The sequence below is a fragment of the Fragaria vesca genome, linkage group LG3 (assembly GCF_000184155.1).
Source record: "Fragaria vesca subsp. vesca linkage group LG3, FraVesHawaii_1.0, whole genome shotgun sequence".
Taxonomy (NCBI): Eukaryota; Viridiplantae; Streptophyta; class Magnoliopsida; order Rosales; family Rosaceae; genus Fragaria; species Fragaria vesca.
Window position 1 is genome coordinate 7,069,869 of NC_020493.1, and position 20,295 is coordinate 7,090,163.

Genomic DNA, 20,295 nt, shown 5'->3' on the forward strand with positions numbered 1-20,295 from the left:
AGTACTTCTTATTCGACCTCAGGTCCTCACCTCTTGTGTTAAAAACACTAAAGACTACTATTTTTTTTTTTTTTCAATTTTCTAACGATATTAGAATACATATATAATAGTGCAACGTGAATGATCGGATCAAAATATTACATATTAATTGCTAGATTCACTAAATTTTGGCTCGATCACATCTCATGAAATTAAAAACACCATGGACCTTTTGCTGCACAACCAAAACAGAAAGGTCCCTCATTGCTGTTACTAGTTAACTGTTTGATTTGATGCAACAGAAACCCCAGATCATTAGTTATCTACAAACCAAACAAACCAGGTGTGGGAAACCCATTGGTTAGGACCAGATTCCACAATAACTATGCTGTTGGGAAAACCCATAAATATTAGTTATGTCCCTGCAAATGAAGATGATCCCTGAAAATCAGAGCGCAGTTTTTTTTTTTTTTCTTCTCTTCTTTCAGGGTGGGTGGAGAAGGGGTAGAAGGGTCAGTTTGATTTAGTGAATAAAGAAAGAGTGGTGACAGAAAGGAGCAGGGCTTTATTAAGGGCAAGGGGAAATAAAATAAGGTGGGGGAAGGTCTATGAGAGTAGGTGTAGGGTAGTAGGGTAGTAGGATATAGGTGAATAACCCGGATAAAACGGGTTCCGACTCAACTGAGACCCAATTCAGTAATGACTCAGTGCATGACTTTATCTCGTATCGGGAAACCTTATGTGTCCCACGCGCCACGTGAGAGAGTTCCGTGCATATTTATTCAAATCCGTCCTACGAATATAAACAAATATCTGTATCAATTCCAAGTTTTGATCTGAAACTTGAACTGTGGCTGTGGTGGTACCAAAAATTTAAAATTATTTCTTTATATTATACCTATTATTACTTTAGAGATAATATTTTAGAAGATTTTATGAAGAAGGAAAAGAATGTTATCTTCTTTTCAAGAAAGAAAGCTTAACTTCATGAACCTTAATCCTTAGGTTTAGAGCTAAGAAACTATTTCTATTTCTATTTGTGTACGGTTCGTCATATTGTTCCTAGATATCTTTTTATTACATGGCATCCACCGGATTCATGTTGAGGGATTACCTTGAAAACTCGTTGGGGATCACCTTGGGATTACCTTCAAGCATGCTTGTCGGCAAGGCATTTTGTTGCAGACCGTCTTGCCATAATGGTTTTGTTTTATAGTTTGTGTAGTATCTTTTTTTGTCATCAAATAAAGTACCTTAATCCCTTATGACAAATTTAGTCATAATTCAATATTTCTAAAGTGGCTCATTCTACTTAAGATTGTTTTTATCAAGATTACACGGTACGTGGTCTCAAAATGTTAGGGTTAGAGATAAGTATGTGTCGGGAGATATTGTTAAAACGTTTCATCATTCTTGATCATTATGCATAGATCATGATTTTTAACCCAAATCAGCATCGGTAAGATTCGAAAATGAAAACAGAGATTTCATATTTAGGCTAGCTCTTGCCAACTTGACAACATGTAAATATTTAAGACTATATTTGAAACGAGTATAACAGACAGTTAGTTTACAATTTTTTATGTTTTATGAACAAATTGAAATAATTAAGTTGATATTGAATATTATGTGTAGAGCTAGATCATTGATATGAACACATTATTCGTATATAAATTTAGTAAGATTTTTCTGTTCTAGTTTTATGAGTATAAGTTTTATTATTTTACTTTATGTATTAGGCAGAAAACAAAAGACGTTATGGGGAAGCGTGTGTAAAGTAAGATGGAGTGAAGGGGACGTGTCTGGAGGGTGGCTTTAAAAGAGCGTGGGTTTGGACTCATAATTTGTTTCCCTTTTGCCTCACTTTTTAACTTTGCTGTCAGTCCCCTCCCTACTCCCGCTCCTCCTCCACCCACCACCGCACTCACCATTGTCCTTTCATTCCCAAATTATTACTTTCCTCCCCATATTCTTTATTTCTTATTAACCTTTTTTTTTTTCTTCTTATTTATTTTCACATTCTCTTTTCTGGTTGATATGGCACTTCATTTTTCATAGATGATTTCTAGGTTAAGATTTTAACACAAGATGGCTGATGCTGCACTTCAATGAACTTCATTCTAAAACATCCTAACATATGTCTAGATTTACAAATTTACATGCGTTAAAAGACCACAAACTCTATATTAACAAATGTATTTTATGAAACCGTTTGGAGGAGAGATTAGTAAAAAAAAAGTACGACGAACTGTTCTGGTTGTCCGAGACAAATATGAACATCGTTCAAATTAATGTTATTCATTACTAAAAACCAAACCAGAAAACATAACACCAAAAAAGAAAAAGACAACTGAAAGGAGGAGATGAAGCATAACTAGCTAGCTAGTACTTCTATCTCCCTTGTCCTTTGTACTTTGATATTTATTTTTCACTGTTTACTTATGATAGATATTAATAGAAACTTCATAATTTCTTCATATTTTTGTTGACAAAAATGTTATAGCTAGATGAGTAGATACTGGCTAGTTCTGTGATAGTCCAAATCTGTAGTGCTAGCTCATACCAGTTTCCTCGTTTCCTTTTAGCCCTGAAATTTATATGGTACTATTATTTAGACCTTTTGCTTTGTGCTCCCACTACCTTTTTCATTGTGTCGATGATGGCAATGGCTTCCTATATTCTGGTTTTTCTCCTTTTGCAGGTCTAATGTCATGTGGGTAAGTTACCCAGTCGGGAAACCATTCCACTCAGTCATAGTCTTCTTCCCCTTTCACGAACCACCATCACTCACTGCCTTGTTCATTTCTGCACACATGTATACGCCTTTTCTAAGGTTTAGCCAACTTTCTACTTTGTTCATACCAGATGCTTCTTTCTCCCTCTCTACCTCAAGCTTCCTTTTGATTTCTTTCAAACTTTATTTGGTTTACTTCTGTATATATGTATAGGCTTTTTGCTTCTATCTTATTTTTCTACATAATGATACGTTATGAACAACAGTTTAATTATGTCATAAACTTATACGATCGAGTTAGAAATTCCGATGGACAATAATATATCAGAGCAAACCAATTAAACAAAGAGATATATACAACACCAGCTTCTGGCATCGTCAAACACAAGCCACAGCCTTAGCCTGGCATTACAGAAGCGCAAGTACTACTGTTTCGCTTTGATCCCAAAAACTTGTTGTCGTTTTCAATTCCCGAACACGACCAAGATGGAATTTGACCGTTTTGAAAAGAAAGAACCAGAAAACGACGAGGGAAATGAAGCATGATAGCTCAATCTCAAGGGTTTGTCCGCAGCGAAAATAACAGTTCAAGCCCAGAGACAAAAACCTGATAATGCGGGTGACATAATAATGTTCATCTTCGATGAAGATCAATCAATTCTAAGATTTTACGATTCTCTGCGCATGCTATCACGTCTTTTCAATAACTACCTTCCATTGTTTGTCTATTTTGTTGCATTTAGGTAAATATGTAATTATATGTTTCCTGTCAGAGAGTGTAAGTGAAACAAATTCACTACTGTATTAGTTAGCTGAATAATTGATGAACTCATAATATAGAAGAACAGGGCTGAAGTAACTTCAATGTTCATATAAATATGAAGTTCCCCACTCGCTGAAACTAGCCAGAAGAAGACCAGCAACGTGGGCCTTAGAAGACAAAGTGATTTTGACGAGTACCTGGTTCAAAATGAAGAATTGCCTGAGGACGATTCCAGTTTGGCATGGATGGATCTGAGTACATCGATCCCAGGCTCGAATTCTAGATTATACTTTATCGGTGGTTAAAAACGATCTTATTGGTTTACACAGAGTTATGTCGATATGAAAATTTCACTCTTGTATGAGCTAAATGCATGTGTTTATAGCTAAAACCAAAAACAATAGGCCAAAACCCAATAATTATTCTATCTCTAACTTGGATCATTCGCCCGACCCTCTTTAAGGCCACACAAAATCCAATCGCAATCGATCTTCGAGTACTAATTACCAAACACTGGAACCCATCTTCGAAACCGATCCATCAGTAACTACTACAACCAACATTGACAACACAGATATTGAGCATTGAAAGCTAACGGTATCCCTCGCAACCTGATCTCCGTACAACGAAACGTCGACCATAAACCCTAGTTCGATCACAGTGTGTGATAGAAACCCTACGTACCAAAACCCTAGCACCCCCACTCACCCACAAACCGAACCAGGCCCCCCACCCCGGCAATTTCTCACTCAATTTGTCTTTCGTACCCGCCAAAAAGAGCCCTACAAGGCGTGAGACCCACGCTCGCCAAAAAGCGCGTGGGGAAGAAAAGCGGGGTATGGGGCAAGTGGGCCGGGGGCCCAAGTCGATTAAAGGCGGACCCTTTTTGCAGAGAGAGAAGCGGGGGAAGCCCTCGACTTTTACGGGCGCTACCTTTCATCGTACTTTTGTCACGTCAATCTCACCCATCACGCGCCCCCAGGCCGGTCCTCGTGGTTACGCTTCTTCCATCCGCACCGTCCACCTGGACGTCTCATCATACAACGGCTAAAAATCGAGGGTTGTTTCGTAATTTCATGCTTATTTACCGGCCGGGAAGTGATCCAGTCTGGAAATTTCTCTGTTTCCATTTTCTTGCCAAGGAATCAAATTATATCACCAGAAGGGAATGACACGTGGCGGGAGGTGTGTGGTGGGAAGGGACCCCAAAAAGGGAACTGGATCGGTCTTTGTCGCAGCAGAGGGCTGTCGGCTAGTTCAAAGATGGGGTTGATCGGACGGTGGGAAATGGCCAGAACTGGGGTTCTGAGTCACGTCAGAAGACTGACCTGGAGATATGATCACAAGATGAGACTGAGACTCGTATTTCTCTCTTCTGTTTTCAGGAAATTTCTTTTCTTTTTCTTCATTTTTCTTTTCTTTTTCTTCAGGTTAATACCATATTTACGTCTAATATCCAAATATCAATTTCATGAGTGTGGGTGTAGGTTATGGATTGGAAACGAAAATGTGACACATTAGTATCATATAAAAGTATCATGATCTTCTATGACATTTATATTGTGTGAGAAATTAAACTATTGAGATGGAATAGAATTGCAACGTTATATCCATATGATACAAAATCATATTTTTTATGTGTGTAGATATCTATTATTTTTTCGATTACTGCATATAGATGTCTATGTTTTGTTATGAATGTAAAATCTTTTATATGATTGACCATTTATTTGTTAAAAAAGGGTGAGATATTAGAAGGAACTAAATATGTGAAAATTAATCTCGATAGTTGACAACTCCGTTTTCGAATTCAAAATCAAATGAATTTAAGGACATTGTATACATCATACAACCTAGCTATGTAGCAGTTTGTGATTATTTTGCACCGAGAAGATGAAAATGGAGTTTTATGTGGCTCCTTGCTAATGCTGAATTGACGCACTTGGCAATAAAAAAGGCAATATAATGGTTTAAAGTTTGGATCGACATGTGTGAATAGATAGATAAAAATCATATAGTCAAATAAACTGTGTGACCCATATCGTTTAGTAGTTGTAATACTGAACTTATGTGAAAAATAAAAAAAATAAAAACTCAAATTCAAATGGTCAATTTGATATATGCACCCATTACCCATTTGAACTTGATATTGAGACCCATATGATCCTCAATGCCATTAGAAAGTCCGGCTTATAAATCCTATCTATCAGAGCCCATTACCATGTGAATAAGATAAGAACACTCCTTCAAAGTTCCTTGGTAATCTACCATTCCAAGTCTGCTGCCTGTAGGTGATCCACCATTCCACCCCTACATATTATTACGATTCTACACGTCAATGCTTCATATGATAATCACGTTCCACCCTCATATATAAATTTATAATCAAAGTGAAAGATATACGTATACCATGTAACTTGAGGTTGAAGATGAAGGATGCGCCAGAAGAAACCAGAAACCCTTTTTTAGTGCTGAGAATCGAATCACAAACCCAGACCAAGTTGCGTTTATAAGTGAAGATTTGATAGTGTTTACAAACTTGATGTTCAATAAATCAATAGTACATCATGGAGATTATCATATTCCGACTTCCTAATATCATGGCAATACAGAATCACCACCATTAGGACAGAGGAAGCAAACATTGGTATAGGTCCAAAGAACCACAGCATAATATTAAGACCGAAATACAGTGCTCTTAGCCCAAGCGCCCAAAACTCACTTCCTCTTTGAACTGCTCTCTCCACCTTCTTCACAGTCCTTTTATCGCTAACCCCGGGAGTGCTCAACAGGTAGTTCGAATGGATGAAGTGCCTAGCCGATTGAACAAAGAACGAAAATGCAAGCAGAAAAGAGGTCAACAGGCAGATGTACTTGATTGAATTCATCGATGGACTAGTATTGCCATAGATCATTTGTATTGGGAAGAACTTGCTAGGCAGATTTGATATCCAAACTCCGATTAGGGAAGAGAGGGTTAAAGAGATTGATGCTAAGGTCATGGCTGCACTTGTATTAGAAGAAATCACACCAAGTCCCCTGCTAACATTGTCACCCTGCACCTAGCAAGGGATTAAAATTCATAAATGAATTTATGAATTTATTCATCATGATTCATGAACACCATTTCCAATTTCCCAAGTATAGAAAAGAAAATATATATGTACCTCAAGAATTTTTGTAACCCAAATTCGCTGGTCGTTGTTTTCGTACCCCATGGATGTGGAGAGAGGTTGATGGAAATACTTGTAGAGGAGGAAGAGATGGTAAATCAACATGATCAGAAGCCCGGCTGGGACCAGAACCACATCGATAAACTCCTTCTTAAAATCCATCATCGTCTCTGGCACCTGTGTGTTTGTGTACTAACTTATATAATATGGAGTAGTTTGAGGGATTTGTTTAGGGGGTTGACATCGCAAGCAAGTTTCTTTTGGATTTGGCCAGAGGGTTATCTAATTTATACTCAAGTCGCTACTAGCTAGCCACGAACAACTCAAAGTTGTGTTGTGTGTGTTACAATTTGCAGAGTTCTATACTTTAAAGCCTCTATATGTTTTTTTTTTTTCTTTTTTCAATTTTGATAATTAATTCTAATTTGATCTGCATTTATCTTAAAGTTGCTTGATCTTCAAGTGAGCCTCATTTTCGATATTTTTAGTACGTACTATCCGGCTTTGGCCGCATAGATTAGCCAAGAATCCCAAGATTCTTTTGAGACACCCATCGTCAAAAATATATTAGAATTTTGTTTCATTCATATTTTTTTTCATTCCGACGTCCAACAAATTTCTGCGTCCTCCTTATAGATCGTTTTCTGAACTGTCGAATGATAGCTAAATTAAAAGCTATTTATTTTCCTTATTCTCCTGCAAATTTGTCGATTGTAATATAGAGAAATAAGTGTCTCCCGCAGAGGATTAAGTTAAACTAAAAGCTTCAACAAAAGTCACAAAACGTGACTGCAGCTCCTATTGAACAACAGTCGAAAAATAAAAGTAAAACCTAACCTAGATTGCTCAGAAAAATATGAAAATTTACAGAGGTGTACTAGACACACAGAGAGTCTAGCACACAAAATTTGAGATAAATCGGAGTTGATTTGATAGGGATATAAAATACGGGAATATGATGAACATAAGATAAGAAAACTGAAAACTGATTTCAAAGTAGTTGAAAATAAAGATAATGAGCCTAGCTAGGGAGGAAGTATCCACCCCCGACAATCACACACAACACACTTTGTCCAATTTGTGACCAACTAACTCAATTGAAGATGCTCAGATTGACTCGGTACGCTTGAGCACAATCTATTACTCTTTCTTACTTTGTACGGTAGGCAGGAAGTGCTCTACACCTAAACTATTCTCAAACATTATAACCTAAAGGTACGTTTATTAGGTTAAACAAGCAGAGATCAATAAGCATGAAAAGAGTTTGAGCAAACACTAGGCATCGCAATAAACTTAGCGCCTTGCTAAACCTAGGGTTTCGTCTACTCGCTAGTGAAAACTACCAATTACTTCTCTAGACAATTTGAGAGATCCGATATTGACCCAGGCATCAAATAATCAAAGTATTAGAACCCTAGCATGTATACTAAGTAGGCCTCCAAAGCGCACACACAAAGAATTCATCGATGAACAATCGGTAAACAAAACCTCAATCTTAATAATTGCAAAAACAAATTGAAAATCAAAGCATGTTATGAATCATGTCTAGGGGCTTCAACAGCCCCCTAGCTACTATGAGTTTACTTACACATAATGAAAATTAAAAACACAAAAGAGTTCATGGAAGGGGAAGACAACAATAACCGATCTTGGAGAATCCTTGAGAAGAGCTTGTTCGTCTGATTCTTGCGTTCTATTTCTTCCCGACTTCTTCCTTCCACGACATGGATTCCTTTTCCTTCAAGATTTCTCCTCTTTTGCTTGATGTTCCCTTCTTTGCTCCGAAACACCTAATAAACATAAAAATAACTAAATCAAATGGAAAATACGATAAACTAATAAAATAAAGAGGGGAATTAACCATCATATCGTCGCATATTTATGCTCCTATCATCGAACTCTTTGTTTCAACATGAAGCTTAAGACATATATGTTAAGTGAATATTTGTTAAAACAAAACGGAAAAGCATCAATTGAATGCCAATCGATCCTTGATTTGATTTAAGTACTTCTGATTGTTACATAATAATGAACATTATCTTTTTGTGAAGCATGCTATTGTTATTTTCTGTACTTGGTAGAAATAAGTGACTAGCAGCTGGCTTGTGTTGCAGACTTGCAGTAGACGTCGGTTTCTAGATTCAGTTTAGTAATAGTCCACAGCTGTACGTGAAGCCTGTGATAAATTTATATAAAAACCAAGCTGACGCTTACAATGATCATGATATTAATATTGGAAGTTGAGTTTGATCCAAATTAAGACTTGAAGACTGAATATTTCAATAGCAATTGATTAATCATGATGTATCTTCAGGTTGAACAAAAAAGATTCACATAATCACAAACTCATGCATGCATAAACCAGACACAATTGCATTCATTCTATGATCGGTTCAGTAGTACATCTACAGTTCATGGCTTCATGCTCAAGAAATCAGATGGTCGAGAAATTGATATTCACTCATCCTTTCTTTCGATTATCCAAAGGCTTGGCGTCCTTCTTGAAATCATGGCAGTACAGGACGAATACCATTACAATAGAGCAAGCACACATTGGAATAGGCCCGAAGAACCACAGCAAAAAATTAAGACCAAAATATAGTGATCTGAGTCCCAAGGACCAAAAGATACTGCCTCTTTCGACCGCTGTCTGCACTTTCTCCACATCCTCTTCCTTTGTGGCTCCCGGAGTGCTCAACAGGTAGTTTGAATGGATAAAGTGCCTTGCAGATTGAACGAAGAACGAGAAAGCAAGGAGAAGGCAGCTCAACAGGCATAGGTACTTGATAGAGATGATTGACTCGCTTATGTTGCCGTAAACAATTTCTAGCGGCACCAAGTTGTTGGTGGAACTTGCAATCCAGCCTCCGATTAATGTGCTGAGAGTTAAGGAGATTGATGCTAAGGTCATGGTTGCAGTTGTGTTTGAGGAAATCACACCAAGTCCTGCGCTAACTTTGTCTTTCACTGCAACATCATTAGCATCCTGCAGCTACCAATTAGATTAGGAAAAACACATTTGGGGTATAACGAATCAAGATTCGTCTAGATATGTTAATAGTACGTACTGACCTCAGGGACCTTCAGAATCTTTTCAACCCAAGTTTCTTTGTCTTTGTTTTCGTAACCGATGGATGTTTTGATAGGGTCATGGAGGTATCGGGAGAGGAGGAAGAGGTGGTAAAGAAACATGAACAGCAGCCCAGCTGGGACCAAAACAGCATCCAAGTATTCCTTCTTAAAATCCATAGCCTCCTAATATTTCTAACAAATGGCAACGGGGGTTACTCTTTATATAATGCATCAGTACATGCAGGGTGCAAGGTCTTATATTATATCTCAACACGCCCTCACACGTGTGGCGAATTTTCAAACCTAACACATGGACAACATTTGGGTGACGAGGAGTTCATGTGGCCATTAAGATTCACACATGGACGTAGTTAACCCGTTTTGATACCATGATAAAGTAGTATAGAGTTCACATCCAAAACCAATTGACAATGGGTGGAGTGGTCCAAACTCTTATAAACCCACAGACAAGGTCTTATATTCCCGATGTGGGATTGATATCTCAACACAAACCATGCTTTGCCTTTTTTACTTAAATTTGAGGGAAAAAGACACCATCAATAAACATATTTGCTTCATTTTTGACACGTTTGTAAAACATATTTGATATATATTCGGATTGACTAGAATCCTACATGAACATGAGATCACTTTGCTATTGTAAGGGTTGTATAATTTCAGATCAGCTTTGTTTTGGTAATAGATTTTCATTTATTACCAATTTACATGATAATCTCTTGCATTAAGTTGGACTAGACTTTCAATTAATCAAGATAATTGTTGTATGATTCTGGTGATTATTAACATAAACTAAGATTCATTAACACAACATATAAATACCAATATTGAGCACGACACTCATTTTCTCTATTTAAGCTGTAAACTGTTCTTCGTCAACATGCATAGTACTTCAATTATATCTTAATGCAACTAGAGGTTGAAGACAGAATTTTCAATAGCAGCACAAACTTGAGTTTAATCATGGTTACTAAATAATCAGAAAAGTACAAAATAAGTTTTGTCTGAATTGAGTAGGTTGAAACCAACCTTTCATTCATCAAATAAACTTTGGTTGAATCTTAGAAACTTGAAGCTCTAAGAAATCTGTTTATTTAAACTGCATTCAGTTTCTCTTGATGCTGATCTTTAAGGCCGGCCTTTTGATGATTATCTGATCTAAAGTCATGACAACCAAGAATCAACACCATTACTATAGAGGAAACAAACATTGGTATAGGTCCAAAAAACCATAAGAGAAAATTAAGAGCACAATAAAGAGCTCGAAGCCCTAGTAAGCAAAGTTCACTTCCTCTTTGAACCGCTCTCTCCACTTTCTTTGCATCAGATTTTGCTGCAACTCCGGGGGTGCTTAATAGGAAGCTCGAATGAACGAAGTTCCTAGCTGACTGAACAAAGCAGGAAAAACCAAGGAGAAAACAGGACAAGAGGCATATGTACTTGATCGAAACAATCGACGCACTTGTGTTACCATATATTAGTTCTCTCGGGAAGAAATTGGTTGTGTTGTTTGCCATCCAAGCTCCAATAAGTGAGCAGAGGGTTAATGAGATTGTGGCCAGGTAAATAGTTGCAGTTGTACTCGAGGAAAGCACATTGAGAGCTGTTTTAACACTCTTTCTAAGATCATCACCCTGCAACTATATATATCAACAGCAAGTAATTAGATTTGGATCAGTCCATTTCTTTCGCAAAAGCAAATTCGGAAAATATACATACATACACACCTGCAAGATTTTTCCAACCCAAATTCGTTTGTCGTTGTTTTCGTAACCTATGGATGTGGAGAGAGGCTTATTGATGTATTTGAAGAGGAGGAAGAGGTGGTAGACTAGCATGATCAGTAGCCCAGCTGGGACTAAAAACACATCTATGTACTCCTCCTCGAAACTCATATCTTCGAAGTGCTAATCTCTTGGTGTACAAACACCAAAGCTTCTTATTATGTTTATGATAGAATTGTACATGTTGCTTTAAATTTGTTTACACGAAACTGGCATTGACTTCAAACTTGATTCCCGGTTTCTTAAGGAACCAGTTGGCATTTAGGAAATGAAAGAAAATGCTAATAATTTGATTTGAGCTAATAGTGTATGCTGCAAATAATGGACTCTCACATATGCCTGAATATCCTAAATGGGTTCCTTTATTCCATACAACCAAGCAAGATATCTCTGACCTGAGTTGGCCTTCAAGTTCATTGAGTCGGAGAACTCTCTCCTACATCGATATCTAGCTAGCCTGAGTTACCTATATTGAAACAAAGATTCCAACATAATCATTTTAAGTCAGGCATCAAAGTACCCCCGAGGAATAAACTCATGTCAATATATCCCCATGGGTCATTCCTTTGGGAGTGTTTCTACTTTTGACACTAAGCGTTAAATCTTATAAATACAGTAATTCATACGAAAACAGAAAATTCATACATCACATAATTCATATAAGTTATGATCGACTAATACAATAATATCAATTAAATTTTATAAATTAGTGAAATCCAATTTTAGCAAGTCGTAAGCTTCTAGCTATATTTATTGGATTAGCTTACTTCAAATGACAAATGAAGGTTTTCTCTTTGCTTGATCATCAGTCCTTCACAAGACTATTCCAATTAAAACTTGACTTGTACTTTGAACACTGTGGCAAGTCAATATGACCAAATAATGCTATGCTGACGTGACAGGCTTTGGTTCGGTTTGTGCGGGCGGCCATTTTTCAAATTATCGCGGGGAGTTAGCAATGGGCTCCTCGGTTGGGCTTGAGATCATTCTTCTAATGGGCAACGCGATAGTATGCGAAACAATGGATATTGGCAGATACCTATGGCCCGTATCGACTTTAATTCTCTTTTAATTAATTTATATATATATATATATATATATATATATATAAATTTAATTCAAAAACCAAGAGAGATGGGCAAATGGCAGATACCTAAACAATCAAACATGACTCTTGAAAACGAATCACTCTCTTTTTCTGGACACTGATAGTGTACATACTATGATTAATCTTATAGTGTACTGTAGCATGACTAAAAGTTTTATAGTTCTAAAAGTAATTCATGGACGCATGTAAAATGTTCCAACTGTGTATTGGAGCATAGTGCCTGGCTATTTTAACAGCTTCAGAGTTTGAACGATACCGAACTCTTATAGTAGGTTATTTAGTATTTTATACAAGTAAGATGGTTGTAACATTGATCCATTACTATGATTAATTTATGCACATGTGTGCTTGGCTGCCCAGGCTGCTATGTCCTCACTGGATTAGGTGCAACCCTCTCATTGAAACAATATTTATATTTTCCCGTATATATATTGTATTGTATAGATTGCTATCTAAGCATGATATGCCACTTTTATTAACTTGTGTTGAAAGAAAAATCTTCACGCAGTCTCCACATGACTTATATGAACTATATACGTACAATGTATTTGCCTTATAATTATGAGTAAGAATTAGTCAAGTTAGCAATTGATTCATTTGTAAATAGTGTTCAAACACGTTTTCTATTAGGTGATTTCCAATCCAAGAAGTGGTGCTGATATAATAGACATCTTCCAGTACCAGAGATCATAAAACTTCAGTGTATGAAACTATGAACTTCAATTTGGACCATATTAGAGAAGAAAGAGTAGATGATCTTCTAAGTTTTGGCTTCCAAATCTCATATTACATCTTTAGTTTATCTTCCTTTGGCAAGATACAGGTATTACCTACTCCCCACCAACTCCAAAGAAACAAGCATATGGAACTTTGCATTTACAAACAAAAATTGGGTTTTCTTTAACAAATTTAAAATTACACCAAAGTTTCAGCCTTTTCTCTGTGATGATGCTCTACAGTCACAACCTCTGAAAATCTCTCCTCCACCCTCTTCACTATTTCCTTTCCTTTAAACTGATGCTGAAACAATGGCCTGGTGTTTGTGTCAAGATAATGGAGGACCATCACCAGAACAATGGAGGACACAAACATTGGAATTGGACCAAAAAACCATAGAAGCAAAGTGAGAGCAAAATACAAAGCTCTTAGCCCAAGTGACCAAAAATCACCTCCTCTTATAACTGCCATCTCAACATACCAGGCTGGAATGTTGCTGTCTGGTGTACTTATTAGGTAGTTGGCATGAACAAAGTGCCTTGCTGATTGAACAAAGCAAGCGAACGCGAGAAGGAAGCAAGTTAAGAGGCTTATGTACTTGATGGTCATCGTTGATGGATTTGTATTGCCGTAGATTAATTCACTCTGGAAGACCTCATTTGTGTTGCTTCCAAGCCAAGCTCCAATAAGGGAACTTAGAGTCAGCGAAATGGAACACAAAAATGTTGCTGCTGATGTGTTTGATGAAATCACATTAAGTACTATTCCAATATCTCTTCTTTCAGCCTGAAATATAAGAATCAAGTTCTGTTAATTGGCTAAATTTGATGATCTTTGTGAGGAAAATAGGAAAGAAAGTGTCAAAGCTTACCTGCATAACTCTTTCAACCCAAGCTTTTTTGTCATTGTTTTCAAAACCAATGACTGTGGTGTGAGGGAGATGAAGATATCTGTAGAGAAGATTGACGTGGTAGACAAACATGATCAGCAATCCACTTGGGACCAACACCAAATCAAGATCATCCTTCCCAAAACCCATGATTTTCTTTTTGATATGCCAACTAGAAGAGAATGCAACTGTGGATAGGAAGAGCAAATGGTTTTATTTTTTGAATCCACTTTTATACTTCTGTAATATGGAAGGGAAGGACTCCAGAGATTCAATGGAATTGTTTTAGGGGACACCTTGGGGCTTTGACTTCAATTTAATGGGGCTGGTATCACAATTTGCATTATTTTAATTAGCTCTAATCAGACATGAGACTCATGAATATTCTAGATATGTTAATTTATACAGCAAGACTAAAGAGAGGAGATCCTCATATGATAACTATGAGGATTACCATAGTAATTAGCTCTAATCAGTATGCAATATTAACATAGCAGGATTTCTCATCCTTACACAATCATTTTGAGTTTTTGACTTTCTTTTTTTTGTGAGATTGAATTTGACTTGTCATTCTGTTACTTCATTGGTGGCCATTGTTTTGATTTCACTTTCTTCTACTTTGCAAGTGGCCAAGAAAATATTGGATTTGTACTAAAAGTTGATTAACATTACTTGTAAACATGGCTTACCTCCAAGACTTTGGCAGAAAGGTTAGCAAAGCTTGTTCCCATTCTTTAAGATGACAATGAATTGGGAGAAGTATGTCCGGATAAGATATTGTCCCTTTAGTTCATAACTTGTATAAATGTCTTCTATTCAGCTCATTGAAATAGAGGTTAGCTGTTAGCATCCTAAAGTTGATTAAGCATCAGCAGACTCATTTGAAATTGTGTAGACAGTAGACTTTAAATAAAATGATTTATTTTAACAATGATCTCTCAAAATGAGTACTTTATTAAGTAAAAATTGAAATCACTTAATCAACAGTCACAGAGATCTTACAACACATAATAGTTTCTAAGGATAAACTTCAATAAGGGATCTCAAACCAAAGATGGGTGTTATCTGGTACTTGCTGAAACCAGCCTCCAGAATCAGCTTTTCCCACTCTTTCTCTCTTCTCTCTCTTCCGGTCACCACAACCATCATCAACATGTCAAAGAAGAGCTTTGCTTCAGTTGATTCGTGCTCGTCTCCCTCCTCGTTTATCACAATGTCTATGATAATTACCTTTCCTTTCCCATTGTCTGGAATAGCTTCCCTGCATTTCTTCAGAACCTTCAAGCATTCCTCGTCGCTCAAAGCATGTAAAGTTAACTGCATTTTGCTCAATTTTGTCACCAATTTATACAATCATCTTCTTATAAATCACAAAAACAAACAATGAGGGTATATACACTAGCCAATACATTTGCTGACATTATATATAGCCAATTAGCCATTAGACAATAACTGAATAAAAGAAAAATTGCATACCTTGAGCAAAATAGCATCAGCAGGAGGAATAGCATGGAACATATCACCAGCAATGAACTTCAAATTTGCACTATCCTGCAAGTTAGCAACAACTTGTGGAAGTTCAAGAACTGTGCATTTCAAATTGGGAAAAGCCTCACAAAGAATCCTAGCAACTTTTCCTGTACCACCTCCTACATCAACTAATGAACTCAACCCCTCAAAGTTTGGCTTGCAGTCTTTGATGACCAAGTTCATCATTCCTGAATCACTGGCCATTGCTTCATTGAAAACACGGTTGAATCCAGGGTTTTTATGTCCATACTCCCATAAACCCATTCCATGCGCAGTCTCAAAGGGTGTAACCTCATTCCCACAGAACCAGTTTCCCAAAAACTGCCATGGCGTTGTTAAAGCTGGATCAAGCATCGCTGTAACAAAGGGTAACATACTCGGGACCTTGTCTTTCAGGAGGAGCCTAGAAGACGTTGTAAGGTCATATGCCTCTTCCTCCTCTTCATCTTGATTCCTGCACACATGTATTGTAGCAAAGAAACCAGAGTGTACCATTAGGCGCATGAGCCGCTGCACATAGCCGGTTTTATCCGGGTGAAGCTGAAGTGCTGTGACCAATTCCGGTAGAGAAATAGGTTCACCGTGCCTATCGATCACGTCCGGTATGCCGAGTTGAACTGCACACTTGAGTGACATAGAACTTGCAAAGTTGAATATGTGTTTGTACAGATGAGTCTGAGCTTGGAACAAGTCCCTTGCTTCATTAGAACCCATTATTCTTCTGCACCTTGTGTAAGGAGTTGAGCTTGTATATATAAAAATTCCTGATCTACTCAAACAATCAAGGAAGAAGAAAAGTCTCAATTCTGCAACGTACAGAGTGGGCTGATTCCATTATTCAAAAGTATCAATTATTGTCGTTGTCACTCCAGTTGAATACAAGATAACAAAATAGGGTCAATTATTTTGTACCGCAATAAACACTACACTGGGTTTCTAGCAGCAAAAACCAACCCAATTTTTTCACAACAAACTAAAATGGCAAACATGGATTCCCCATACTCATCTGCCCAGATTCAATTCAGCAATTGCTTTTCAATTTAACCACACAATCCTACAACCCAAATTACAAGAACAAGGTTCTATTGCATTCAACAACACATTCCTCCATCCAGATTGCAAAAAACTAAATCAATGACAAAACTGAAGACTAAAAATGTGGAAAATAAGGCATTTTCATTCATAAGATAAACCCATTACATTACATTAAGCCTGAAACCCTAAACCATCTAAACCCTAACACCAAACAAAACTCAAAACCAACATGACCATTTCATTGAAACAACCTCTCCATCTGTACTAACACATTTGATTCAATTCAACCTCAAGCACGTTCACCCCTAATGCGCCTAGCCAGCTGGATATCCTTCGGCATAATCGTAACCCTCTTAGCATGAATAGCACACAGATTGGTATCCTCAAAGAGCCCGACAAGGTACGCCTCCGCCGCCTCCTGCAGCGCAGCCACGGCGGAGCTCTGGAACCTCAGATCGGTCTTGAAATCCTGAGCGATTTCACGGACCAGGCGCTGGAACGGGAGCTTGCGGATGAGAAGCTCAGTGCTCTTCTGGTACTTGCGGATCTCGCGGAGCGCGACGGTTCCTGGCCTGAACCTGTGAGGCTTCTTCACTCCGCCGGTGGCCGGAGCAGACTTCCGGGCGGCCTTGGTGGCGAGCTGCTTGCGTGGGGCCTTGCCTCCGGTGGACTTGCGGGCGGTTTGCTTGGTACGAGCCATTTGGGAACTGAGGATTTGGGGGATTTAGATTTCTAGGGTTTTCAGAGAGATTGGGGATTTTGAAATTGGAAGTGTGAATTGTGAGGTGGGAATTGGAGTGGTTTTATAGTGGGGGTGTGATGGGGGAGGAGTGATCTTGGGCGTTGGTTTGATTTGGGGAATGGACGGCTGTGGGTGGGTTTGGGTTGGTTTTGGTGCGGATCGGTGACGTGGCGTGTTTGTTGAGCGCGGGCTTTAAAATTTGTGCGGGAAGTGTGGATTGAGACTGGCCGTTGATGCGGTTTGGAATGGAGGGGTGGGATTCGCTGAGGGGGGTTAGGCGGGGATCGGGATTGGGGTTTGGGGAAGAAGCACGCGGATCGGTGACGTGGCGGGTTTGGCGTTGGGAAAATGGGGTGCTGGGAGTGTGGGCTTTACCATTGTAGCCCGGAGAGGTAGAGGCTTTCTGTGATTCTGTGGGCTTTTCACCTAATGATAAAATTTGTGATGTAGTGAGGTTTTTTTTTTTTTTTTTTTAATGATGTAATAAACAAGTTGACCTCTATATCGAACTAGTTTACGTGATTAATCAGTACATTAATGTTACATAGACAAATCCATATAACAAACAAAAGTGATCATTTTTTGTTCATGACCTATATATTGATAATTCTACGGTTTAAACCTCTACGTCCAAATCTATATCAAACTATTTACTTAATGAATGGGTGTATCAATGTCTCATAGCTAAACACACCAATGAAACAAACAAAATAGATCTTTTTTTGTGAGAAAGACGAGTGAAATTTCGTCTTGCTACAATTCTAAACGAGGTTTTAATGTCCATTATAAAGGTCGAAAATACATTCACAATTAACACTCAACCAATTTATACTCCCGTCACATGTGCTATTTATTTCGGAATTTCCTTAATGGAGATACCACTTTCCCGCTTAACAATCAAATATTTTCATTGTATAGGTCAATTTTGGTCTCTCCAAATTGTCTCATTTTGATATCTTACATTTGCTAAATCAGATCACATAATCGTACAATATTAGAGTTCATATGCTTGACATAAATTGAGTAAACCAAACTTATCATTTGCATGAATCACGATCCCTTTCATTGATACAAACCTAAAACACAATACTCGACATAGCATTATATTATGTTAGTCACCAGTAACGAGTTTCTTAATGAACAAAACTTAAATCTGTAACCCGTGGTGATAACATGAACTAATGTCATCTATTTGTATATAAATCACCAAGGTTCACAGTAATTTTTTTTTTTTTTTTTTGTAAAATGGGCTAAAGCGGCCGCCTTCATGCCTTAACCATTAACAAAACCGCAAAATACAAGGGGGGGGGGGGACATAAAACCTAAACCCATATTGCCTGAACATCCCGAAATAATATCAAGAGTTTTCAATCCTATGCATTCTAACAAGCATCATTTAGCAAAGAGTGCAACAATGGCTACTCCATTTGCTTTACAATTCTGGCGACATACCGGAAAGACAATGCTCATGCAGAGCCATAAGTTACTATGTCTAACAGCTTTCCTACTATGTTGTCATTGGAATAAGATTACCAGTGGCACTAAGTTTCATCTTGCCACTGGGAGGCTGCGACCATTTGACGAAACAAGAAACTCGCCGCCTTCCAAGAGCAAACATGGTACGCAAATCGCGCAAGCCGGGATGTAACCCACGTATCCAGATCAGATAGAGATCAAGACTTATTGTAAACTTAAAAAAATTACAACTAAAAAACAAAATACCACGGCCAAGCCCAAATAATGAGACAAGGCCCAAGCTTCCACAGAAGAATCAAGAAGAAAACATGGTGCTCACCGAACCTGGTCAATCCCATCGCCGCCCGTCGCCGACGGCTCACCACCTACTCGGCCGCGCCTGCATCGCCAGAGCGCCCAACCCACTATGCCCTCTCCCTCGCGCGGAAGAATGCAACCCTTGCTCTGCAACCTCACCTCCAGACCAGATCTAAAAAATCTTAACCAGATCGGAGTGATCTGATCGAAGCCTAGCCGCGCCGCCACGATCGCTCCAGTTCCTAGCCACAACCATTGCAGCGCACTCCATCCCCTCCGTCAATCAGACCAACAATGAGAGAACCAACATCCAAGCATAGCCCTGCCTTCACCCTTCCTCACCCTGCAAACCGACACCAAAAGTTCCCCATCACGATCAAGGATCTCGATAGGGGAAGCTGGCTTATTTTGAACCCACACGGGGCCGACAAGGCCTGTCCGACGACGGCGAGAGAGCACGCCGCCGGACAGGGATGCATCTTCGACTTTTGCTCTCAGCCTCTAGGGTTTTTTTTATGGTCGCAATACAAGTTCACAATAATTTAATTGAGGACGTTATTGAGGATACAATTGACATACCAACGCTCATATCATCTATTCAAAACTTCATGTAGTCATAGAATTGCTATACCATATATACAATTGATATACTTGTTGTAGTCATACATGAATGTACCGTATTTTCATAAGTGAACTAAAAGAGTGGTCGATTATTACAAACCACAAGTTTTATAGGTTTGTAATTTTAATATATATAGGGTGGTGCTATTAACATGTCTTTTTTTTGCTATTAACACACTCAATCTATGATGATAGTCAATCATGAAACAAATACAAATGACAAGTTTGTAAATAAATTTGAAATGTGTGGATAGAAAAATACATATGGCGCGTTAATAACAAAAAAAAGAAGTTAATAGCATCACCTTATATATATAATTTTTTTTTTCAACTTATAAGTACGCATGACACATATGC

General features: G+C 38.1%; 6 protein-coding genes across 6 annotated transcripts; all 6 read right to left on the reverse strand.

The window, feature by feature from the left end:
• Positions 1-5,956: 5,956 nt before the first annotated feature.
• On the reverse strand, positions 5,957-6,989 carry LOC101307180. The gene is made up of 2 exons (XM_004293854.1): positions 6,644-6,989; positions 5,957-6,538 (listed from the first exon to the last, which is right to left on the reverse strand). Exons 1-2 carry the CDS (start codon positions 6,812-6,814, stop codon positions 6,023-6,025), a joined length of 687 nt encoding a protein of 228 aa, XP_004293902.1. The 5' UTR covers positions 6,815-6,989; the 3' UTR covers positions 5,957-6,022.
• Positions 6,990-9,003: 2,014 nt separating this feature from the next.
• Positions 9,004-9,913, reverse strand: LOC101307466. Its single transcript, XM_004293855.1, has 2 exons — positions 9,722-9,913; positions 9,004-9,635 (listed from the first exon to the last, which is right to left on the reverse strand). Exons 1-2 carry the CDS (start codon positions 9,896-9,898, stop codon positions 9,111-9,113), a joined length of 702 nt encoding a protein of 233 aa, XP_004293903.1. The 5' UTR covers positions 9,899-9,913; the 3' UTR covers positions 9,004-9,110.
• A 920-nt stretch (positions 9,914-10,833) lies between these two features.
• On the reverse strand, positions 10,834-11,663 carry LOC101305055. The gene is made up of 2 exons (XM_004295513.1): positions 11,467-11,663; positions 10,834-11,379 (listed from the first exon to the last, which is right to left on the reverse strand). Exons 1-2 carry the CDS (start codon positions 11,632-11,634, stop codon positions 10,834-10,836), a joined length of 714 nt encoding a protein of 237 aa, XP_004295561.1. The 5' UTR covers positions 11,635-11,663.
• Positions 11,664-13,388: 1,725 nt separating this feature from the next.
• LOC101307761 lies at positions 13,389-14,427 on the reverse strand. Its single transcript, XM_004293856.1, has 2 exons — positions 14,220-14,427; positions 13,389-14,134 (listed from the first exon to the last, which is right to left on the reverse strand). The coding sequence occupies exons 1-2, from the start codon at positions 14,385-14,387 to the stop codon at positions 13,547-13,549; spliced, it is 756 nt and encodes a 251-aa protein (XP_004293904.1). The 5' UTR covers positions 14,388-14,427; the 3' UTR covers positions 13,389-13,546.
• Positions 14,428-15,179: 752 nt separating this feature from the next.
• LOC101308058 (trans-resveratrol di-O-methyltransferase-like) lies at positions 15,180-16,527 on the reverse strand. The gene is made up of 2 exons (XM_004293857.1): positions 15,714-16,527; positions 15,180-15,554 (listed from the first exon to the last, which is right to left on the reverse strand). The coding sequence occupies exons 1-2, from the start codon at positions 16,479-16,481 to the stop codon at positions 15,255-15,257; spliced, it is 1,068 nt and encodes a 355-aa protein (XP_004293905.1). The 5' UTR covers positions 16,482-16,527; the 3' UTR covers positions 15,180-15,254.
• A 397-nt stretch (positions 16,528-16,924) lies between these two features.
• Positions 16,925-17,577, reverse strand: LOC101308353 (histone H3.2-like). The gene has a single exon (XM_004293858.1). It carries the CDS (start codon positions 17,500-17,502, stop codon positions 17,092-17,094), a length of 411 nt encoding a protein of 136 aa, XP_004293906.1. The 5' UTR covers positions 17,503-17,577; the 3' UTR covers positions 16,925-17,091.
• Positions 17,578-20,295: the final 2,718 nt, after the last annotated feature.

Bases quoted from the DNA above. Each gene is read 5' to 3' on its own strand.
- LOC101307180 (XM_004293854.1), bottom strand. From the start codon at position 6,814: ATGATGGATTTTAAGAAGGAGTTTATCGATGTGGTTCTGGTCCCAGCC. The intron at 6,539-6,643 runs GTACATATATAT...ATCCCTTGCTAG, and splicing joins GGGTTACAAAAATTCTTGAG to GTGCAGGGTGACAATGTTAG.
- LOC101307466 (XM_004293855.1), bottom strand. From the start codon at position 9,898: ATGGATTTTAAGAAGGAATACTTGGATGCTGTTTTGGTCCCAGCTGGG. The intron at 9,636-9,721 runs GTCAGTACGTAC...TGGTAGCTGCAG, and splicing joins AGATTCTGAAGGTCCCTGAG to GATGCTAATGATGTTGCAGT.
- LOC101305055 (XM_004295513.1), bottom strand. From the start codon at position 11,634: ATGAGTTTCGAGGAGGAGTACATAGATGTGTTTTTAGTCCCAGCTGGG. The intron at 11,380-11,466 runs GTGTGTATGTAT...TGATATATATAG, and splicing joins GGGTTGGAAAAATCTTGCAG to TTGCAGGGTGATGATCTTAG.
- LOC101307761 (XM_004293856.1), bottom strand. From the start codon at position 14,387: ATGGGTTTTGGGAAGGATGATCTTGATTTGGTGTTGGTCCCAAGTGGA. The intron at 14,135-14,219 runs GTAAGCTTTGAC...CTTATATTTCAG, and splicing joins GGGTTGAAAGAGTTATGCAG to GCTGAAAGAAGAGATATTGG.
- LOC101308058 (XM_004293857.1), bottom strand. From the start codon at position 16,481: ATGGGTTCTAATGAAGCAAGGGACTTGTTCCAAGCTCAGACTCATCTG. The intron at 15,555-15,713 runs GTATGCAATTTT...AGCAAAATGCAG, and splicing joins CTGATGCTATTTTGCTCAAG to TTAACTTTACATGCTTTGAG.
- LOC101308353 (XM_004293858.1), bottom strand. From the start codon at position 17,502: ATGGCTCGTACCAAGCAAACCGCCCGCAAGTCCACCGGAGGCAAGGCC.